The sequence below is a fragment of the Amia ocellicauda genome, chromosome 10 (assembly GCF_036373705.1).
Source record: "Amia ocellicauda isolate fAmiCal2 chromosome 10, fAmiCal2.hap1, whole genome shotgun sequence".
NCBI lineage: Eukaryota > Metazoa > Chordata > Actinopteri > Amiiformes > Amiidae > Amia > Amia ocellicauda.
Window position 1 is genome coordinate 39,909,056 of NC_089859.1, and position 21,025 is coordinate 39,930,080.

The 21,025-nt window shown below is 35.2% G+C and overlaps 1 protein-coding gene across 1 annotated transcript in view; it reads right to left on the minus strand.

Moving 5' to 3' along the window:
* The window catches only part of znf407 (zinc finger protein 407), a 259,450-nt gene that overhangs the window by 153,565 nt on the left and 84,860 nt on the right, over window positions 1-21,025 (minus strand). The window contains exon 4 of the mRNA XM_066716068.1: window positions 5,223-5,297. Coding sequence (XP_066572165.1) covers window positions 5,223-5,297 — 75 coding nt within the window. The remainder of the gene's footprint in view (window positions 1-5,222; window positions 5,298-21,025) is intronic.

Genomic DNA, 21,025 nt, shown 5'->3' on the forward strand with positions numbered 1-21,025 from the left:
AAATGTGAGGCAGATTTGGAGTAGCACTTTTTGAGCTTCAGATAATATTCACATGCGTTTCATACACTCACCTAAAGGATTATTAGGAACACCATACTAATACTGTGTTTGACCCCCTTTCACCTTCAGAACTGCCTTAATTCTACGTGGCATTGATTCAACAAGGTGCTGAAAGCATTCTTTAGAAATGTTGGCCCATATTGATAGGATAGCATCTTGCAGTTGATGGAGATTTGTGGGATGCACATCCAGGGCACGAAGCTCCCGTTCCACCACATCCCAAAGATGCTCTATTGGATTGAGATCTGGTGACTGTGGGGGCCAGTTTAGTACAGTGAACTCATTGTCATGTTCAAGAAACCAATTTGAAATGATTCGACCTTTGTGACATGGTGCATTATCCTGCTGGAAGTAGCCATCAGAGGATGGGTACATGGTGGTCATAAAGGGATGGACATGGTCAGAAACAATGCTCAGGTAGGCCGTGGCATTTAAACGATGCCCAATTGGCACTAAGGGGCCTAAAGTGTGCCAAGAAAACATCCCCCACACCATTACACCACCACCACCAGCCTGCACAGTGGTAACAAGGCATGATGGATCCATGTTCTCATTCTGTTTACGCCAAATTCTGACTCTACCATCTGAATGTCTCAACAGAAATCGAGACTCATCAGACCAGGCAACATTTTTCCAGTCTTCAACTGTCCAATTTTGGTGAGCTTGTGCAAATTGTAGCCTCTTTTTCCTATTTGTAGTTGAGATGAGTGGTACCCGGTGGGGTCTTCTGCTGTTGTAGCCCATCCGCCTCAAGGTTGTACGTGTTGTGGCTTCACAAATGCTTTGCTGCATACCTCGGTTGTAACGAGTGGTTATTTCAGTCAAAGTTGCTCTTCTATCAGCTTGAATCAGTCGGCCCATTCTCCTCTGACCTCTAGCATCAACAAGGCATTTTCACCCACAGGACTGCCGCATACTGGATGTTTTTCCCTTTTCACACCATTCTTTGTAAACCCTAGAAATGGTTGTGCGTGAAAATCCCAGTAACTGAGCAGATTGTGAAATACTCAGACCGGCCCGTCTGGCACCAACAACCATGCCACGCTCAAAATTGCTTAAATCACCTTTCTTTCCCATTCAGACATTCAGTTTGGAGTTCAGGAGATTGTCTTGACCAGGACCACACCCCTAAATGCATTGAAGCAACTGCCATGTGATTGGTTGGTTAGATAATTGCATTAATGAGAAATTGAACAGGTGTTCCTAATAATCCTTTAGGTGAGTGTATAATATCATAGTTGAGGACACAAATGGGAATGGAAAACAACACAAAGTGACCCCATCTGAATGGAGAGGAAATCAGTATTTGATTTGTTGGCCTTTTGTCTATGATAAGAATCCATTAGTATTTCATTGCAGTTGGCATTTGTCCCGTTATTGCCAGTTTTTGGGCTGCTGTTTCCACCTCCACCCGCACCCCCCTCCCCTCCAAATCCTCCCCACATATACATTCCATCAACTGGAATACTTTACTATGTCCATTTTTTATTGTTAAATGATATATGATGACACTCTGTAATGCGCAAAATGAAGATAATATTATGTGCCTAGAATCTATGATACATGCCATTAATATTAAAATCCCTTGTCATATCTTTGTCTTTAAATTTGTAGATGTTAGATATTTACTGTTTCATTTACGAGTACCAAGAGAAATACCCTGAGTATATCACAGCTTCATCTTGCCACCTGCTAGAATTCCACTTAGAGCAATATGACAGTCAAAGTTTTATTGCAGACAGTGGAAAGTGTGTGACGTTTTCTTGAAACTCCACAACATTGCCAAGAGAGAAAGCCTGATATATTGTCAATCAAACAGAAAAAACTTACCTATTTTCACATGTCAATTCAAGCATCATTTACTACTCCTTAAATGTGAAAAGACAAACATTCAACTGGCTGTCTTACATATCATTCCTTGGTAACGTGCATTACTCCACTGATCTTAGGGATAGTGATTTTTCAAATAAAACTAGACTCATCCACAGAATACATAATTGTTTATAGAGGCAGTGCATATTAGCCGGAGGCTAGTATCCTGTTACTTACTGTAAATACAGTTAAACTTGCTTCTGTTGCCATGTAGATAGCTTAAAAACTGGTTTGGGAATGGATTACAGACTAAAGAATCTTTATAAAGTGTCTTGTTTCCTCTCCATGGCTAGTTAGAATATTGATTGAGGTCTTTGGCAATGATAGAGATTGGTCACAGAGACAGATAACATTTATATGCAGTTTGAGGGTGGCCTTTAGCCACAGAGCTCACCGCATGGCTTCCTGCCTTATTGCTAATCGGAATTCAATGGTTATAATATTCCCCAACAATTGAAATAAATATATATATATATATATATATATATATATATATATATATATATATATACATACATAATTACTGTATCTGTTTACACAAGGCCCACCCATACACATGCCTGTGTTCCTACTATAGATAATTATTACAGCTCAACAGACAGTTGGATGTGTCCTTGATATTCAAAGGAACAGATACAGATACAGTGTCCAAAGCTGAATTCTTCGAGCCTATATATATTTTACTATTCCCCTTCCACAATTTAAAATAAGCCAGAGAACAAAGTGTAACAACTTGTTTACTCTGTTATTCAACTCTCTGTATAATTTAACCCTAAAACATTTTTATTTACTTTTTCTTTATTTTATTTTTAAAGGAAAGCAAGCACCATGTATAGTATTACTGACATGTATAGACATCTTAAAGTATATTTGACACTATATATAGTTATTTGAACACCTATAACTACATAACCCAAACCTTACAATATATTAAAGAATATTTTAATATTGCAGCTATTCTAATATGCATGTAGTACCTTGTAACAAATTATAATCATCCAGTTATTATTACGTGTAAAAGGAAAACTCAAGCTACAAGTATACAAATCTGATTAGTTTGAAAAAGCAATATTGTATCCCAGCCATAATTGCTTTTGCGATCTATTAAGCAAAGGGAAATGGTGTTAGATGTAAAATATTTCTCATGGTAAGTTAGATCTAAAGATATTCAAACTGATGTTACTCCCTTTAAGTCAATAAATCTTTAAACTGACTCATTATTTTAAATTCTATTTTTACTACATTTCTATTGGAGAGTCTTGATGAGCCTACAATGGCTGTATCTCTCTAAATATTTTTTTTTGGGGGGGATAATTTTAGGTTGCATTATAATAGGGTACCACAGGATGCACACATTTTATTTTGTTGTACAATTAGTTGATTTAATTATTTTTCTTTCTTGTTGTTGTTGTTTTTTACAGCAATGAGCACTTATCACACAAACTCTTCACACAAGTTCGGTCCTTGTAACCAATTTAATTTCTCTTCAAATACTTTTTTAAATTTTTGATGGAAACCATGCTGACACCTTCTTTTGGTTCATCGAGTTCCAAAGCACAATTACATGAATTTACTTTCAATAAATTACCATCTTTGCATATATCAGTCAAATCATGAAGCCCAAGCATTCACAAACAATATGCATTATTAATTTAATTGTCACAGCTAATTTATTTAAGTTATAATAGGTTTGGACAAGCCCTGCTTTATACAGCATTAAAGCTACATCAGCAATGTCTAGAATATCACTTGTTTGGTACTTTGTTTTATTTTGTCATACAGAACAAGACACCTTTGTAAATAAAACCAGTAAAGGGACAAATTAATTTCGGTAAAGGAGAAAGAAATTAGAACATATCATACTGGAAACAATGGATTATGTCATAAAACATAAACGGAGTCACCATATAATAGGCTACATCTTAGCCATAACCTGAAACACTCAATCATGCAATTCTTGAAAATAAATACATAAATACATTTAGTTTATTGCAAATGCATACAGAATTCAGTTGTGACACCTGGCAGATGAAATTCAATGTGGACAAATGTATTACATGCAGGTAACAAAAATGTCCACTATAATTACACTATGGGAGGAATAGAACTGGATGAAGTAATGCATGAGAAAGACCTAGGAGTCTATGTGGACTCTTCACTTTCTCTATCCAAAAAATGTTGCGAAGCAATACAAAGGCAAATAAAATGCTAGGGTATATTGTGAAAAGTATAGAATTTAAAACAAGCAAAGTAATGTTAAGACTGTTCAATGCACTAGTTAGACACCACACTTCAAGAAATAAATCGCTACTCTAGAGGCAGTTCAGAGGAGAGCAACCAGACCAGGTCTGAAGGGAATGTCCTACTGAGAAACTGAGGAACTGAACCTTTTCACCCTGGAACAGAGGAGACTAAGTGGGGACTTGATCCAAGTCTTCAAAATCATGAAAGGCATTGACCACATCAAACCAGAGGAGCTATTCCAGATCAGCAGGGACACACGCACCCAGGGACACAAATGGAAATTGGGCTTAAAGGCATTCAAAACGGTAAACAGGAGACACTTCTTCACACAGAGAGTTGTCACAATCTGGAACAAACTCCCCAGCGATGTAGTAGAAGTCGACAAATTGGGAACATTCAAAAACAGACTGGATAGGATCCTTATATGTTCTTATGTTATTAATGGACACCAAACGAGCAGGTGGGTCAAATGGCCTCATCTCCTTTGTAAATGTTCTTATGTTCTAATGTTCTAATCCCTTTATAATAAATATATTAAGTGATATTTTGAGCCTGGTTTGGAAATCCAGCAGGGATACCCTGATGAAAGTTTATCCACAGTTAATCTTCATGATATTTTGGCATTTGTCCCATGCATGTTCTTTGCTTTCCCATGGTTTGCATTATAGTTTACAATGTCTATCAGTGCTTTTCCATTATTTCACTTTGCTTTCCCACATGTTCCTGTTATCTCACCATGGTATACTATTGTAAACTTCTACTAGTGAAGCATCCACAATGGTCTTCCCTAGTACAGGGGTGTTAAAAACATCTGCTCTGCTGCTTACCGCCTCAGTGATTCAGTATCTGGCTTATCTTAAGACTGACAGATCTGTTATTATGTCCTGAATTGTTTTAGGTTAAGTAAACTGGGGACTAAACCCAAGCCCAAAAAACTCAGATCATGTGATCTAAGTGGGTTTTTGATCCATTTCAACAAGAGGTAAAAATGACTTTGGTTGCTAGCATTTATCTTTGTGTTTCAAAAGGAATGTCAAGTTTCTTACCTTTCTTTTGGCCTCCCCACACCATGCTTTCCTAGTAAATGTGTGTTCAGATGTTTCTTCATGACAAAGGCCCACCTGGATCAGAAGTAAATCAACAATTAAATGGCTGGATTTAATATTTGATATGTGTTACGTAACCCCAAATTAAAGGGATACATTTTCAACACAATTTAACTGAAATATTGTTTTTTTCTTATGAGTGTCCTTGAATAACAGATTGCAGGTGTGGCTCCAATGCTAATTACTGACCCCGACAGAAAAACCAAACCCTTATGTACAGAAATTAAAATCAACCTAAATAAATAAATAAATAAATAAATAGTGAGCAGAGACTTTTATAAACCTGTCGGGATTTCAAAGTTCTGTGATGTTCATTACATTAATGTGAAAGCTCACATAATGAGCATTTCCTTTCATCTAAAAAAACTGTTTTCACACATCAAAATCAAACATATCAGTGTGGGCAGTCATGAGATGAATTTCCCTCACCGGGCTTTTTACCTGTCCAAAAGCATAGCACAAAACTAGTACGCTGCATAACACAAAAAAGTTGCTTTGTGAAAGGTTCAGATTTTACACCATACACTTGAAGAACTAACACTTAGCTTATACAACTCCTGCTGATTTTTTGCCTTCACCATAAAGCATCTATGGGGTTGGCTATTCGAGTTTTGGGGTGCAGTTACATGTGCAATACGAGAATGGTGGTGTCAAGAGGTATTGTTTTATTATTTGACTTTTTTGCATTGAGTTTTGAAAACATGATGCTGAGGATTCTGAGTCTAGGGTCCAGTTTGCCACATTGTCATAACCACTAACTTAACAGCTGTACTGAGTGGCCCTTGAGAGGTAAACTACAAACTGACAAGCACACATGGAATGGCACTGGTTTCTTGAATGCGTGTTGTTGTTGTTTTGAAGTTTGTTAGCAAGTTTTTTTTTTTTCACATTTAAACATTTGACAGAAATCTATACTATATATAGCTAGTATTTTTACTTGGTAAATGTCACCATACATAGCCTTAGATTCACAAACATGATATATCTAGCAGGTAATTACAAATCTCCAATGATATTTGTTGAACAATATATGATTTACACTGAATTCAAAGTAATAGTGAAAGATTATGATGATGATTATTATTTTGATGTCAGCAAGTCATTTTCCACAAATAAATACAATAAATTGCAGTCTAGCATGGACTGACAAATACCTGATATTTTCACCAAGCAAATCAAATTAATAGATGAAATTATTCATCCTCAACTACTCTGTGTAAATAATAATAATAATAATAATAATAATAATAATAATAATAATAATAATAATAATAATAATAATAATATCCGTAATATTTTTTACGAATTAGTATAATAATAATATTAATAATATTATCAGTTTGCCTTTTATAATAATAATAATATGAATTAATATTATTATAATAAAAGGCAAACTGAATATGTAAATGTTAAAAATAATAATGAGAAACAGTGGTGAGCTAAAAAGTGCAAGATACAGCAGTCTAGAAAATGATTTGTATGTCTGGAGTGCACTTAAATAGCAAGCACATAGGACCACAAATTAAACCAAGGTGCTTGTGATACGATTTTCTGTTGTGTGTGTCTACATTCTTCAGTGAAAAAAGCCAGCCTGCATCTCTGTTTCAACCGTGTGACTAAATGCTTGTGCACCGTGCTGATCTCTTTGTGTCCCTGTCTTCAGAACATAAAGGGATAAAGGCAAGAAAAAGTCTCTAATCAATATTTCAATCCCTTCAGAGGTTAGTGGCGTCGATACTGCAACCACGCCGAGCTAGCCTGAGAGGCAAGCCTGGAGGTCATGCTGATGATAAAAGGGATCTGGAGAATGGGTGGCACAGCACCTTCACACCCATGTGACCTGTAGCCAGGCTTCTGCCCACTGGCAAGCAAAATGGGTTGAGGGCATGAAAGAGGCCTGCCTTGTTAATGAGCCAAGGACAGCAATACAGTTCCCCTGAATCACTGTCACACTGCCGCATGTCCATAAATGACTTCTCAATACTAACGCCTTTGGACAGTGACATAAATATTCAAAATGATTTATTTCCCCGCTCGATCCGTCCTTAAATTTTTTGCTCCACGGGGCCCTGAAACCGTACGCCTTTCACTTTAGCGAAGAATAATGACAAGATTAAATGAAAGGTATATAGGCTTAAGGGAATTAAAAGAGCAGAAAATGCACTTGGAAATAAATAAATAAAATAAAAAAACAGTCCTTAAAACACTTCAGTGTGTTGCTTGTGTAAGATGCAGTGTAAAAGGGGCTTGCAAACATTTCTGTTAATTATGTATTACAGCTGTCCTTCATAAACTTAATTACTAAGTGCTGAAAGGCAATAGACTCAATTTGCATATGTACATGAAAGACATGGCATATGCAAAAATATGATTTTAATTAGCATTCTTTGATAGGGAGGGTTACAAATCAAACTGGCATGTTGTAAGATTTTCATCTTCAGCACTGAATTAATCCAGACATGCGATGGCTCGACTGGCATTGCCCACTGCAAGAGCCTAATATGAAACTTCTGAAATAAATCGCATGCAGAAGGCAAACCGGTACACATTTATTTAAACAAGCTGTTCATATTATACGCTCTTCATTTCTTGGCCATGGATACTGTCAAGTTACCATAGTGAATCTTTCCCTTTCACAGCCTTGGGGGGTAACAACATAATTTGGTCTTTTTAAATGATTGTGTCTTGATTATTATTATAAAAGGATATTATAGGATGCCATTCATTCTATCAATTTTTCAATAAATTTAACTAATAAGACTTCGCAGCCTGAGGGATCTTCATAATATCATAATAGATAAAAAGAATGGTTCAGATTTTACATTTTCCCCTCTAACTAATCGACGTGCTACACCTCGTTAGAACTGTGACGCAAATGCTGATTTACCGTTCCTTTCATGATAAGCCAAAATAAACTTATTTTATTTGGATGGAAAGATAACATATCAATATTCAATAAGCTTTTTTTTTATTCTGTGATTCTCTTCATGTTGTTTTCAACCACAGTATATGATGTGTAGATAGACTCCCCCCAATATTCACATAGGAAATTGCAGTCATATAATTATAATGTGATTGCTGGTTATAAGAACAGGAACAGACCAAAAGAAGCCTTAGTCTGCATAAACAGGAGATCTATGAGAACTGATGGACTCTAAAAAGAGGAAGATTTTTGGCATTTAAGGCATTGGCAGAAGCTAGGAGGAGATCTCCAAGGTGCTGATTATTATTATTATTACTAATGTATTTTGCCAATCCTTTTATCCAAAGAGATTTACATGGGCAGCCATTTTTACAGTTAAATTCTAACTTAAGCAAACCGGGCAGAGCACTTTTTCTAAGGGTACAACAGCAGTGTTTCATGCAGCACTAACCACACTTCTCCACACTATTGCCCATTAAATATATCACAGGTAACAGTTAATGCTGATAGTCCAGTTCGAAATATGATTTCTGAATCCCCAACCACCAACATAATGTACACTAAGAACTGCAAAGTTGGATTTGAAATCGAAAAACTGAGAATGACTCCCAACATGTTTAGAAAATGTTGCATTGTTCACAAAAATCATCAGACATTACATACACAGCATGGGGTACAATGGAAGATCAGCAAACCACTGGTCAAAGATATAGATTATTTTTTATAACAGTACAATCCAGATGTATCTACCCTTCTCTGCATTTCATAGAATGGGAAATATAGATCTATTTGAAATGCAATACAAACATTAAGGATTAGTTTGAAGTAGGAATCTAAAATGGTTTTGATTATGGTTGAAATAAATGTGGTCTTTTAAGCCTTCTGTGAGTCAAAATTACATTACAACTATTTCCCTAAATTTGCTGTGCCTCTCTAGTTGCAAACACACTACCTCCTCGACTCTGTACTCCTTACTGGAAAGATCACATGAGTGAGGGAACTACATGCATCTTGGGCTGCAGAGGTCTAACAGCTGAATGTCATCATTCTCTGCTCCCAGGTCACTGTTTAACACCTCAAGGTCAGGGCAGGAACAGAGCAATGCTTTCTATCCCACTTGTCAGCCTGTAATGCATTTCAATCCTGCACTAGTTGCAGGATCTGTCCCTGGCAATTGAAAAACAATTTACATCCTAAACAGCAGAACTAGTGCCATCTAAAGCTAGCTTTATGATGTGCACATTGTTTTAATATTGCTTTTTATTTTTTCTTACCAGTAACAAGTTGTGTTCTAAGCACACATATAGGCCTACATGGGTAATGAAAAGCAGTTTTGAAGTATAGTACACTGGAAAGATATATAGGCTAAAGGCTATGTCTTTATTTGCAAATATGTTTTCCTTTGATTCAATCTTCCAATAAAACAAACACAAACAAACCATACTTAACATAACAGTTTTTCATTCTGTGACAAATTTTACACATAGTCTTTTTACATGGAATCTGAATGTTGCAAAGAAAAAAAAAACGTATATATATATATATATATATATATATATATATATATATATATATATATGAGTGAGAGAGAAAGAGAGAGAAATTAAGGCAAGTTGCAAAGAAAATGTTGTTCAACTGGTAAACAGATTGCCAAATTCACTGTTTATCGATTTTTTCCCGCAATGTCATTCAATTTTTCAAAGTCTTGAAATATCTTTATAACTTCGTTTTACACTAAACATATGGCTAAACATAGACTAAGTGCCAGATTAAAATCAAAAATGTGACCCTTCCGCTAATTGCAAGCTGCAAACTTACACCTCATAGCGGTTACATTCATGATTAGAAGAAAGTAGCATTTAAGTTGTAGATTTTTTATTAGCAGGTCTAGGTCTTGGTCTAGGCCTAATACACTACACAATTTCTACAACTTGACCCGATTTTGAGAGCGGTGGGCAGCTCACACTTAACGAACGCCAATCACCGAATTTATGTCTTTTGCGTTGTAAAGAAGCGCACACTACACAATTATTTAAGTACAGGGGGTCACACACTTCACAACGGTTCTGAAATCCTTCGTCATGGGGATCTCCAACACAGCCTCCAAAATCCCCAAATCTCATGGAAACAGAAGGGATCCATCCAGAGACAAGTAAACAAACATGGACCTTGACACTCATGAGCTGGTTGCTGTTTCTGTTTGTGTTCATCTGTGCGGACAAACACAAAAAGCATATATATGGGTAAAGACATGGCTAGGGAGGCGAGGGCGATATGGCCTGTATAATCTGTGAGAGCTGGAAGTGAGCAACAGTCACAGGCTATATCTAACCCACAGTATGAACATCTCATTGTAGGTAACGATATTTTGGGTAGACCTGAGTCAATTACAGATACTAATTGATATTTGTATTTGAAAATATTATCTTCCCTATATTAAGAGAATTGTTAAATAACCTTCCCCAAAACAACCCTTGTTGTATTTGAATAAATACTTATGAAAATCAAATACTCCTGTAATGTTTATACTTCCTGTTTTTCTTCAATCAGCTCAATTCTCAGTAGCTGCTGCCAGTCTCCGTTCTCAGAATGTGTAGCTGATCATCTCACCCTACATGACCCGTGCCAATCAGGTCATAAATATAAAACATGTTTAATAAAATTGTAGGGACTCCAATTAGCTTACGATTGGATCGGAGGGCAAGGGATTGCATCGTGGACCCCCTCACACTACAGTAACCAGTAGTGGGCACGTGCCCCGACCAAGCTGCTTGTCTTCATGATCAATGCAGATTTGTCGGGAGGGCCAAATTGGACTAAAATCGGGCTATAAATCGTGTAGTGTGACCTTAACTTAAATCTTAAGATAGAAAGAAAGAAAAAGAAAAAAGAAAAAGAAAAAAAAATCCAACACAAAGAATTGCATGATACATATAATCATGCCATCATTTCAACCACCAATTTATGTACAAATGAATATGTCCCTCGAATCTAACTCAGATGTTTCAAGATACAAATGTAAGACACCAATCACAGATATTGAAATACAAATGTTGATTAGACCACTGTGACTCAGTGTAGTGTATCCAATTTATTATCTTCATTGTCTGATTGCAATTATTTTGAGGTCAGATGGATTTTAACCTGAGCTTTTCAGAATGACATCTTAGTTTAAATGACTCCCTGACTTGTTGCTCCAAAGTTGAAAAAAATATATGTATTTTTTTTAGAAATCCAGTCCATAATCCTTGTAATTCTACTTGTTAGCCTATTTCTTCAATTAATGCTGCTGGAGGTATTTTGTGTGTGCAGTATTCAATTCAAAATGAAAAATACATATTCTTTAAAAATGGAAGTTCCTCTAAAACTGATAAGATAATTCAAAATTGCAATACAGTACTTGATAAAACTTGGGACAATAATAAAGCAATTACCTGACTAAAATGCATTACTTTATTGTAAGCTCTTATGGCCAACAAAAACAGTAATGGAAACATATTCCATATCAACTACTTTTTTAAGAACCAGAAAAACGCTTGCCTGGGGTCATATTATCTCTGTAGAGATAAAGTGATCACTTACTTAAATAAATAAGAACTTATGAATAGAGAAACTGGGGTATCCAGGTAAACTGTTGATTATGGTTATTTGCCAAGAACAAGGAAAAAAAAATTAATCACAATGGCAATTATTAAATTTCTTAGCAGACACCCTTATCCAGGGTGTCTGGAAATGGTTACAATGGTTACCACAATGTACAAGGCACAATAACGCACGTGCAACAAATGGTAAGGAATATTCAAACCTTGCCATACATTGAGCAAATGAAATGTTAATAAAGTTTAACTAAAATCTATTCAGTAGAACAGTGCAAAAAGGCTGTTGTTTAAGTATTTTACACCAAATGAAAGAGAAGGCCCAAGAGAGAGCTCTTAGCCATAAGATCCATTCTTTCCTGATATCCACTGCACACTACTTTGCTAGACAAAATTGACTGAGATGGAAGCTATTTTGCATGGTACAGTGGCTGAGGCTAACAAATGAGAGTTTTGAGGGCTGAATGTTAGTCCCCTGCCTCATCTGCCAGTCCTAATGATGGCAGCCACCTGCTGTTTTATTGTCACAGCTGGAGCTGGTTGCCATTCCTCGGTGCTGAGCTCTGCCCATGAGCACCAAGCTCTCTTCTTGCCTCATTACTTTGATGAACTTTTTATGGTCAGCACCCATGAAGACCTCATCTAGGACTGTACAACCTAGACTGGCTTCAGGGAGCTCTCTGGGCTCGCACGGGCAAGAGATATAAGCAACACTGAGCCACTCGCTATCTGTCACTGAAGAAGACGGTTAAGCCCTTGAACTTCACAGTGTTCCCAGCAGGCTTTGCTGTAACAGGTACCAAAAGCTCAAGAGTGGTTATGTCAGTGCTGCTTCATGAGATACTAAGCCTGAGACTTATTTTGCATCTGCCACACTCATAATTCAAAAGGATAAATAACTCTATTATTGAAAAAAGTTCTTTTTTCTTCAAGGTCTCATTCTTATATCTGCAAATCCTATTATATTTCTAATGGTTTACTCTTTGTCTAATCTTTTACAGTTTAGTGGAGTATTATTTGTTTTATTTTATTGCATTTTAATGTAGGCTGTATTATTTTTTTAATTTCTAAACCGTTAAAGTGGTATTTTATACAATTAATTTTAAGAAAATATATAACAGTTTAGGAAAAACACAGTATGAATGTTGCAGTCAGTCAATTAAATGCATTTAAATAAATAAATAAATAAATAAATAAATAAATAAATAAATAAAACCTACCACTAAAATGGGACCTTGTATTGGTAGGTAGGTAGGATCATCATAATTAGTTTCAAAATTCAGCATGACAATGATTTGAAGTATGCAGACTAATCAACCACACAATTTGAAAGTGTAGAGTTGGCCTCCATAGGCAGGTGTCCTAAAATGTATTTACTTTCAATTGTATAGGACATCCTTGTGCCACACTACAAAATATGTTTACATATAATAAAAAATTTAATGAGAGCCAAAGGGGATGAATGTTTTGACATCTGATGTTGCAGTTAACTTTTGTTTAAAATATTATATATAAAGAATCTGAATGTTTTATACTGTTTAATTGTGTATTTATTGACAGTAATATTAGAATGGGATTTCAACCTAACAGTAATGTATATAAAATTCCTTATATTCCAATGTTGTTATAGTTTATGCAAGGCAACAAATGCTTTTATCTTTGACTGAATCAGTATTACTGTTTGTTATTAAAACATATCTTCTGGAGAAAGCATATATGTAATGGATTTTAAAAGTTCTGATCTAAAGGTATTTTTAAAAACCATGTCCATGATTTTGCAAGTGCAGCAGAGACTTGTAAAACGTAAAACAGCATTTATTTGTTTATCACTGTCAAGGCATTCTCTGGACCTGACAAATCTTCTGCAAAATGCAAACCCATTTTTACCTTCAATTCAGACAAGGAAAAAAGCTCCTTATATGCAGTTATAGTTAAACATGATTTGCCCCTGTTTTACCTTTTCTTTGAATTAGTCAATCATGCCCTTGTATTACCTAGATGGGTTGATTGAAAACACATTCCCATTTACAACCTGGCGAAGACGCTCACACAACTGCACTGCAGACATTACAAGTCATACTAAAACACATAATAAAAAAATCCTAGTAGTTAACAGTCATATGAAATCGAAAGAGAGGAAATACAAAAACTTAAATTCTATACATTAGGATATATATTAAAATAATGACATTGTTTTATAAAATCTTGTTTAAGTAGATGAATATTAAATTCATATGCAGGTTGTTGGATATTAATGTTGTTGGCAGAACAATCTGGAACAACACTGCTTCCTACAGCTTTTTCGGTGATTTCTGAACCGCTAATTGTGGTGAGGGTCACAGCTTCCTACAGTGTAATCTGGAATATCACCTTTTTATTCTGTTGTTATTTGCTATCAGTGCAGTTGACAGTTGCATTTCAGATTCTTAGACAAAGGCTAAACTTAAAAGGATTTGTGTTAAATAACTTAAACAGAAAAAGATCCATACTAAGAAGAAAGCCAAACTGAACTACAGCTTTTAATAGATTTAATGTATATATTAGAAACTCACTGATTAAACTACGAGGATACTTATCAATGATATCTGTTCAGTTTGTCGAACACTGAATCAGTTAAGTTCATAATGATTCCAGATGAGTCAAGACAATGTGTAAACTTTGGATGCCACTCAACAGAAATCAACTATAAACTGAACATTTTACAGTAGGCTATAACAGAACACATATCATAGATAAATAACTACAATTATATTACAAAATATTTATTAAACTAAATGAATCACCGAATAAATGCTTCAGATGGATGGTGTGAATACATTTGACTGCAACTGTGTATATATATATATATATATATATATATATATACACACACAGACACATACCCACCTATATATTTGCAGAGGAAATGTATTTTCCCTGAGGTGGATTTAGCAATAGGGAAACAACATTATAGGCTTTTATCAGTCGTCATAACCTCCCTCAGGGATAATAACTGTCCCCTACAAGCCTCAACTTCTGCCATTACATGCATAATAAATCAACTGTATAGTATAAAATGTGCCTTTATACTGTGGGCACAAGGGATTTGATATGGTATTGGAACATAGGGTTAGGTATTATAGATCAAATACAGCTAATTCCAAAGATGTACTCTAGTAATGGCAATTGTTCTATGGAATAAAAAAAAAAACTATTGAGACAAAAAAGGACAGCCTTGGTCAAAATACCAAGCACAAAATGGATTAGGCACAACTGGAAGCCTGATATGGTTGTATCATGCAATTCTAGATGCATACAGTGAAATGCAGATGTACTGTGAAAAAAAAAAAACATGTTTGGGTGTGGTCATTCTAATATGCCAGGGTGCTGCACTTTATTTGATTGCAGTCCCAACCTTAATAATGACCAATGCTGGCATCATTTTGTAATTCACTTTATTCATTTATTTTCAGTTTGTAGAAACTGCAGAGATGCAATTGAGTAATATCCTGCCATAAAAGTGAAAATTATAAATGTTGTCTGCTTTAATCTTTATGAGCATCTTATTAAATATTTTACAATCCAATCAATCTGAATTAGTTTTTTAAGCCAAACATACTTCAACAACAGACACTTGGGAGTCAGGCTAATGGCGAGGCTGCTTGAGATATGTTTTTTGTGTAAATAAGTGATGTTATTGTCTATTTAAAACAAAAGACTGTGATGTGCATTCCAGATAACATTTTGCAGTGCCTCCTAGACCACATAAAGGCATATCTTTAATTGTAGTTTGGTGAATGTATTGTATCATATTTAGATACCACTGTGTTAATAGTGCCGAGGCCCTATACATGAAAATGAAAACCCACAAAACATAAGGGAATTCATTCTAGTAGAAATATTAGCATTCTGCAGGAGTGCCCCATCTACATGAGTCTTTACAAGGCAGCTACCAAGACTGCTGTGTGTGGGACACCGTAGTTGTATAAAAGCTACTTGTATCAGTAACAGGGCTTTAGATTTCAGTGAATTTCTTTGCAACACATCACCCATCACAGAAATTGCATCTTCCTTCTGAGCCTAGACTTTGAGCTTCTGAAGAATTTGCACAATAAAAAATAGTGATTCTACTCTAAAGCCATAAAACAGAAAATATGGTATTAGAGCCACCACAGATGCCCCAATTCCTGTACTTAATTTACTGTTTACACACAACAATTGTGCACGTTTAGTGTCTGCAGCATATCCCCATTTACACAGAACACAGACATCCTTGTGTTAATACATTTCTCTAATGCTCAGTGCTTTATGTCCTTCAGTGGCACATTTGGTCAAAGTAAAGAGATGCAGATTGCAAAGGATATGACTACCTCTGGTCTCCTGCCTCCTTCCCTTCTTAGTTTAGTTTTGCAAGTTTGCGTATCTCTGAAGCATCTCTGAAGCGAAATTATTCAATACCACAAAGTCACAGGGTTACCTTGCAAGATCCCCGGTGACTTTGCTACATAACAAATGAACAGGGTGATTTTCAAAGCTGTTTTCTCCAGAAAAAAATTTGCTTTCCACATTTCTGAAAGATATTCAGTGCATTTACATGGCACAAGTATTCTGAATTTTAAGTATTCAGCATATTAGAAGTTGGAATATATATTCAGAATGTTATGTTTACATGCATCGGAAGTCTTGATATCCCACGACTACATGGCAAGAGGAACATTCCGGCTATAGTATTAAGTTAGCATGCGCAGCTCACTTCCACTGCTAACCTAAGAGCTAAGAGTTTTAATTTCACCTGTCATTTTATCTTTTTGTCTAATACTTGTAGCCTAATATTTATCAATAGTCAGTCTTTTTTTTTTTTTTTTTTTAATGTATTTATTATTTTGAGATTGTGCTGGTATGCAACTGCAATGCATTAATGCAGACTGGATTTTCCACCACTCCCCATAGAGCTGCTTTGTAATTTCTAGTTATTTTCAAATCCTTAACAAAACCAAAGTTTCATCATCTGACCAAAAGTAGGTGCTCTTCTTTGATCATTTTCATGTCAATGCATTCTGGTTTATACTTATTGTGAACTGTAACTATATTTCTTTCAATACCTAAAAGCAGGTTTATGTTAACACGTTGTAAGAAACACTCACCTTTAAGATAGGTTGAAGGCATATAATTTAATCCATTAAAGGATAAAAACTTTTTGTTTTTAGTTTTTTAAATCCTATATGCCTGCAGAAGCCTGAATGTGTAGGTAATTGTTTGCCTAAGAAAATGACTATTCCTAGTTATATTTTTCATCTGCTGTACAGAACATTTGTTTTAAAAATTACATTTTAAAGGCCATTAGCATTTTGAGCAAATTTATTTTCTCCCTACAGTGTTAAAGATATGAAGAAAATATTTTTTTTCATGTCTCTGTATTAAATGATTAAACACCAGCACTGCTCATTATCTTGCTTAACAAAACTTCTCTAAAACCAGATAAATCAAAAAATGCCTTGAACACCCATGCATATATAAATTACAGGCCTGTTTTGTGGCAGCAATGATATTTTAAAAAGCTTGTTGTACAATTTCAGAGCTACACTGCAATTTATAACACAACTGTCTTTTTATTTATCAGGTCCCTTTGTTGGGGGAAAATGTACATAACAACAAGAAGTACTAGAAAGATACTCAATAAAGACCTTCATATATGTTAACAGCCTTGCCAGATTAAAATAAGCAGCTCCAAAGAGAGGAAATGTCCAGTTTTTCCCTCAAAGTGTGCACATCCATAGTAAATATATGAACCTTTTGCATGGGACTCTGGGTCAGGCCCTGCATGATGTACTGCAGGTGCTGGTATGTTTGAGTCTGCTCCATTGTTATTCTTCGTGACGTGCTGAAAACATATTACATCTATGTCAATGCTGATCATTTAAATATGGCAAGGCTCTAAAATCCTGTCTGGAAAATTATTCTTTATATAAATCCAGCCTGATTTTTTAGACCATCATTTGCCCTCAGCATTGTTCTAATTTTATCAATTAAATTTTATCCTCAGGCTTGTTATGATATATATATATATATATATATATATATATATATATACACCACAATGCCGTTTAAAATGACAGTCATCAGTTTATCAGTTAGTTTGGTGTTTCCTCCAAAATAAAACCTGGCCTCAATTTATCTACCTCTTAAGTTATAAAAAAATTGTTGATTTTCTTTTTTTAATCACATTCTCTGAGATTTAATCAAGTTCACGCTAATTAGACACACTTAAAGTACTTTTGGCATGGATTTGATGCATGGACAGATAAGGAGTCACAGTTCTTGGTTTAAGCTTCTTACTCGTATGACTTGAGATGATTTTCAGTAATGACTTATGAAAATGTACAAATTCCAAAGAAACTTTATTTTTCTGGGTCACACTTTCCTGAGTTAAAGTTTGACAGCATGAGTAGTTAAGTTTGAATGAGTTCATGAGTGTCAACATCAAGCTCTGCATATTGCACAAGGCTAAGTTACCAGCAGCTGTGTTAGTGTAGGCTCCATGATGTGCTCAGTATTGTGTCTCACACATCCTTCTGCCAAGGGTGTTCATTTTAACATAGTAAGGCACTGTACAGCAGAAAACAAATGAAACAAACACATAAACAAATAAATCAATCAATGCATACATCTTCTGTACCATCAATAGATTTGTGACTGGGATTACAAACAGCAAATTTAATTTTCAAAAAACCTTTAGAATAAATTTGATGAAAGCCGGACATTTCTATTACTAAGGGCTAATAGCCACTTCTACAAGGCTACTTCAGGTTGGGTGTACACGAATTAATGATGCTGTTACTCAAGCTCTAAGCAATACTGAGGACCTGGAGAGAGAAAAAAGAATGGCAATAAGTATTCAAGGGGCTTTAAAAGATAACCGTTTCATTCTACCTTAGCAAATTCATTCAGCCCTAGACTTTCCCCAGCTTCCAGCATCAATTAATGAATTAACATGCATGCCAGCACTTCATCGGTACATCCAATTGTTCACTGTACTTCTCATTTAGGATAAATATATTCCCTACTTGCAGAACTCATGTCTGTCGCGTAGCTTTCTGACAAGGAGCAAACAACTGCACAGGAAACTACATTGTCACACTGTGGTGACAAAGTGGAGCAGTGCAGCCATAGCATTTGTGGATATTATGCTTTTGAAGTATAAGAGTAGAGATGTATTGTCTTTAGAAGGTGAAGATTAAAGAGATAGTGTTTAATCTGTTTTCAAATGTGCGTATGCTTCATCCGCATCATTAATGCAACCGAATACTGCGCACTGTAAAGTTTTTGTTTAACTGTAATCTGCTATGTTACGGTGGACCAAAAAAGTTATAGCCAAGGTCTAAAGCCATTTAACAGTGTTTGCTTATATAGGATGATGGCTAACTGAGAGGTATGAATCAAATACCTCACTTGGGACAAGATGAGAGTCAAATCTAGTCAAGCCACAATAAACTGATTAAACAAGCATGAAATCCTGCAGCTCAGGTTCATTTTCAAAAGCAAGGACCACATGGGGTTTAAGAGAGGACCACGATGAATCTGTAAAAAGAAAAACATGATTTATTTAGTGTGTTTACTGTTTACTGTGTCTGTGTGCCTTGGAGAGCAAATACAATTTTAATTTTTTCCCTGAAGTATAAAAGAACTCTTGACCCCCTGGGTATTTTGACTTCTAAATTTACTAACTGTTGGAAGGCTTTGGTTTCTTTCACCTTCATCGATAGAGATTGAAGGGGTCTGAATTTAATTATATATATATATATATATATATATATATATATATATATATATATATATATATATATATATATATATGTGTGTGTGTGTGTGTATACAAACTGAATGGTTGATGAATATTTTAGCAAAATGTTCTGTTGATTTACTTCACTGTAGAAATAAGGGTGACTAGCTGTATTATTGAAGGGGAACGGTCAAATCTGAATATTATTTTTGACTTTTTTGTTGTTTTTGCAATTTAAATTAAATAACAGTGGACTACTAAATATCTGTGGCTTATATTACCTGTGGATGGCATTTTTATGTTTATACATTACACACCTCTCTCAATCCTAGTGCTATTTCAACAAGGAGAAAAGCACAAAGTGATCACATCTTGGATTCCTTGTGTTTCAACCCAGTACACTTAACACGCATACAAATATTTAAGCAATGCATTTTTCTTCTATTCCCCTTGATACACCTTTATACTGAGCTGCGAAGACAAAATGTAATATCCCCTTAAGACAACACTATGCCTTGTGTGAATCCAAACTCAGAATCTTATTTACAGCACCTTTTTTGTTGTGTTGTTGTGTTTTGTATTCTTCTTACACATAATGCACTACCATCTGGCATGTGTGTAAACTAAGAGCTTGGAAAGCACAGGGTCAAATATCAGTAACAAACTTTACAAAATTATATTGAAAACGAATGTATTTATGTTTTAACTATTAGAATTATAGCTAGCAACTTTTCTTTTCTAAGCACGTGAGAGAGAGAGAGAGAGAGAGAGATCATTAATTTGTTTAGCATCTCTACCAAAGAATTTGATTCAGTACAAAATGCACATTTACTTTTGGTATAAATGTCCTTCATTAAAAAAGTGTGTCCATCTTGTGTCCATCAGCCATATAAGTTACTTGTAATGTATTTTGCTAGACTTTTAGAAAGGTGTGCAAATAATGACAAGAAATACGGAAAACATTAAAGATGCCTTGACACTTTTCATATTTACCCCAGCTTCATGGTCAAATTAGCCCAGAGTCTCCCTACAATAATTTGAATTTAAGCTTGTTTCCTTTACCAAAAGAGATCTTAATCTCATTGGGTCTTCCTGGTTAAAATCAATATTTTGGTTTCATACTAAATGCTGTATAAAATGTAGTATTTGTATTTAGTATGAGTACTAGTATTTAGTATTAGTATATGTATTTTTATTGTCAAATTACTATATTATTTTACATTCCTATAATAATGTCATGTTGACCTTTACAATGCAATATTTTACTTTGCATAGTTTATGTAGGAGGGAGAATGCTTTTGTTGCCATCTTCCTAATGTGGTTCACAATAGCCTGCACAGCTGTCTTCAGTCATGGAATGTCATTTAAAAACAGCTGCAGAATTGCAGGATTGTTTTGTGAAATGTTAACAGTTTCACAATGAATGGAAACCTTAAACCTCACCATCGTCAAAGGCTTACCTTTG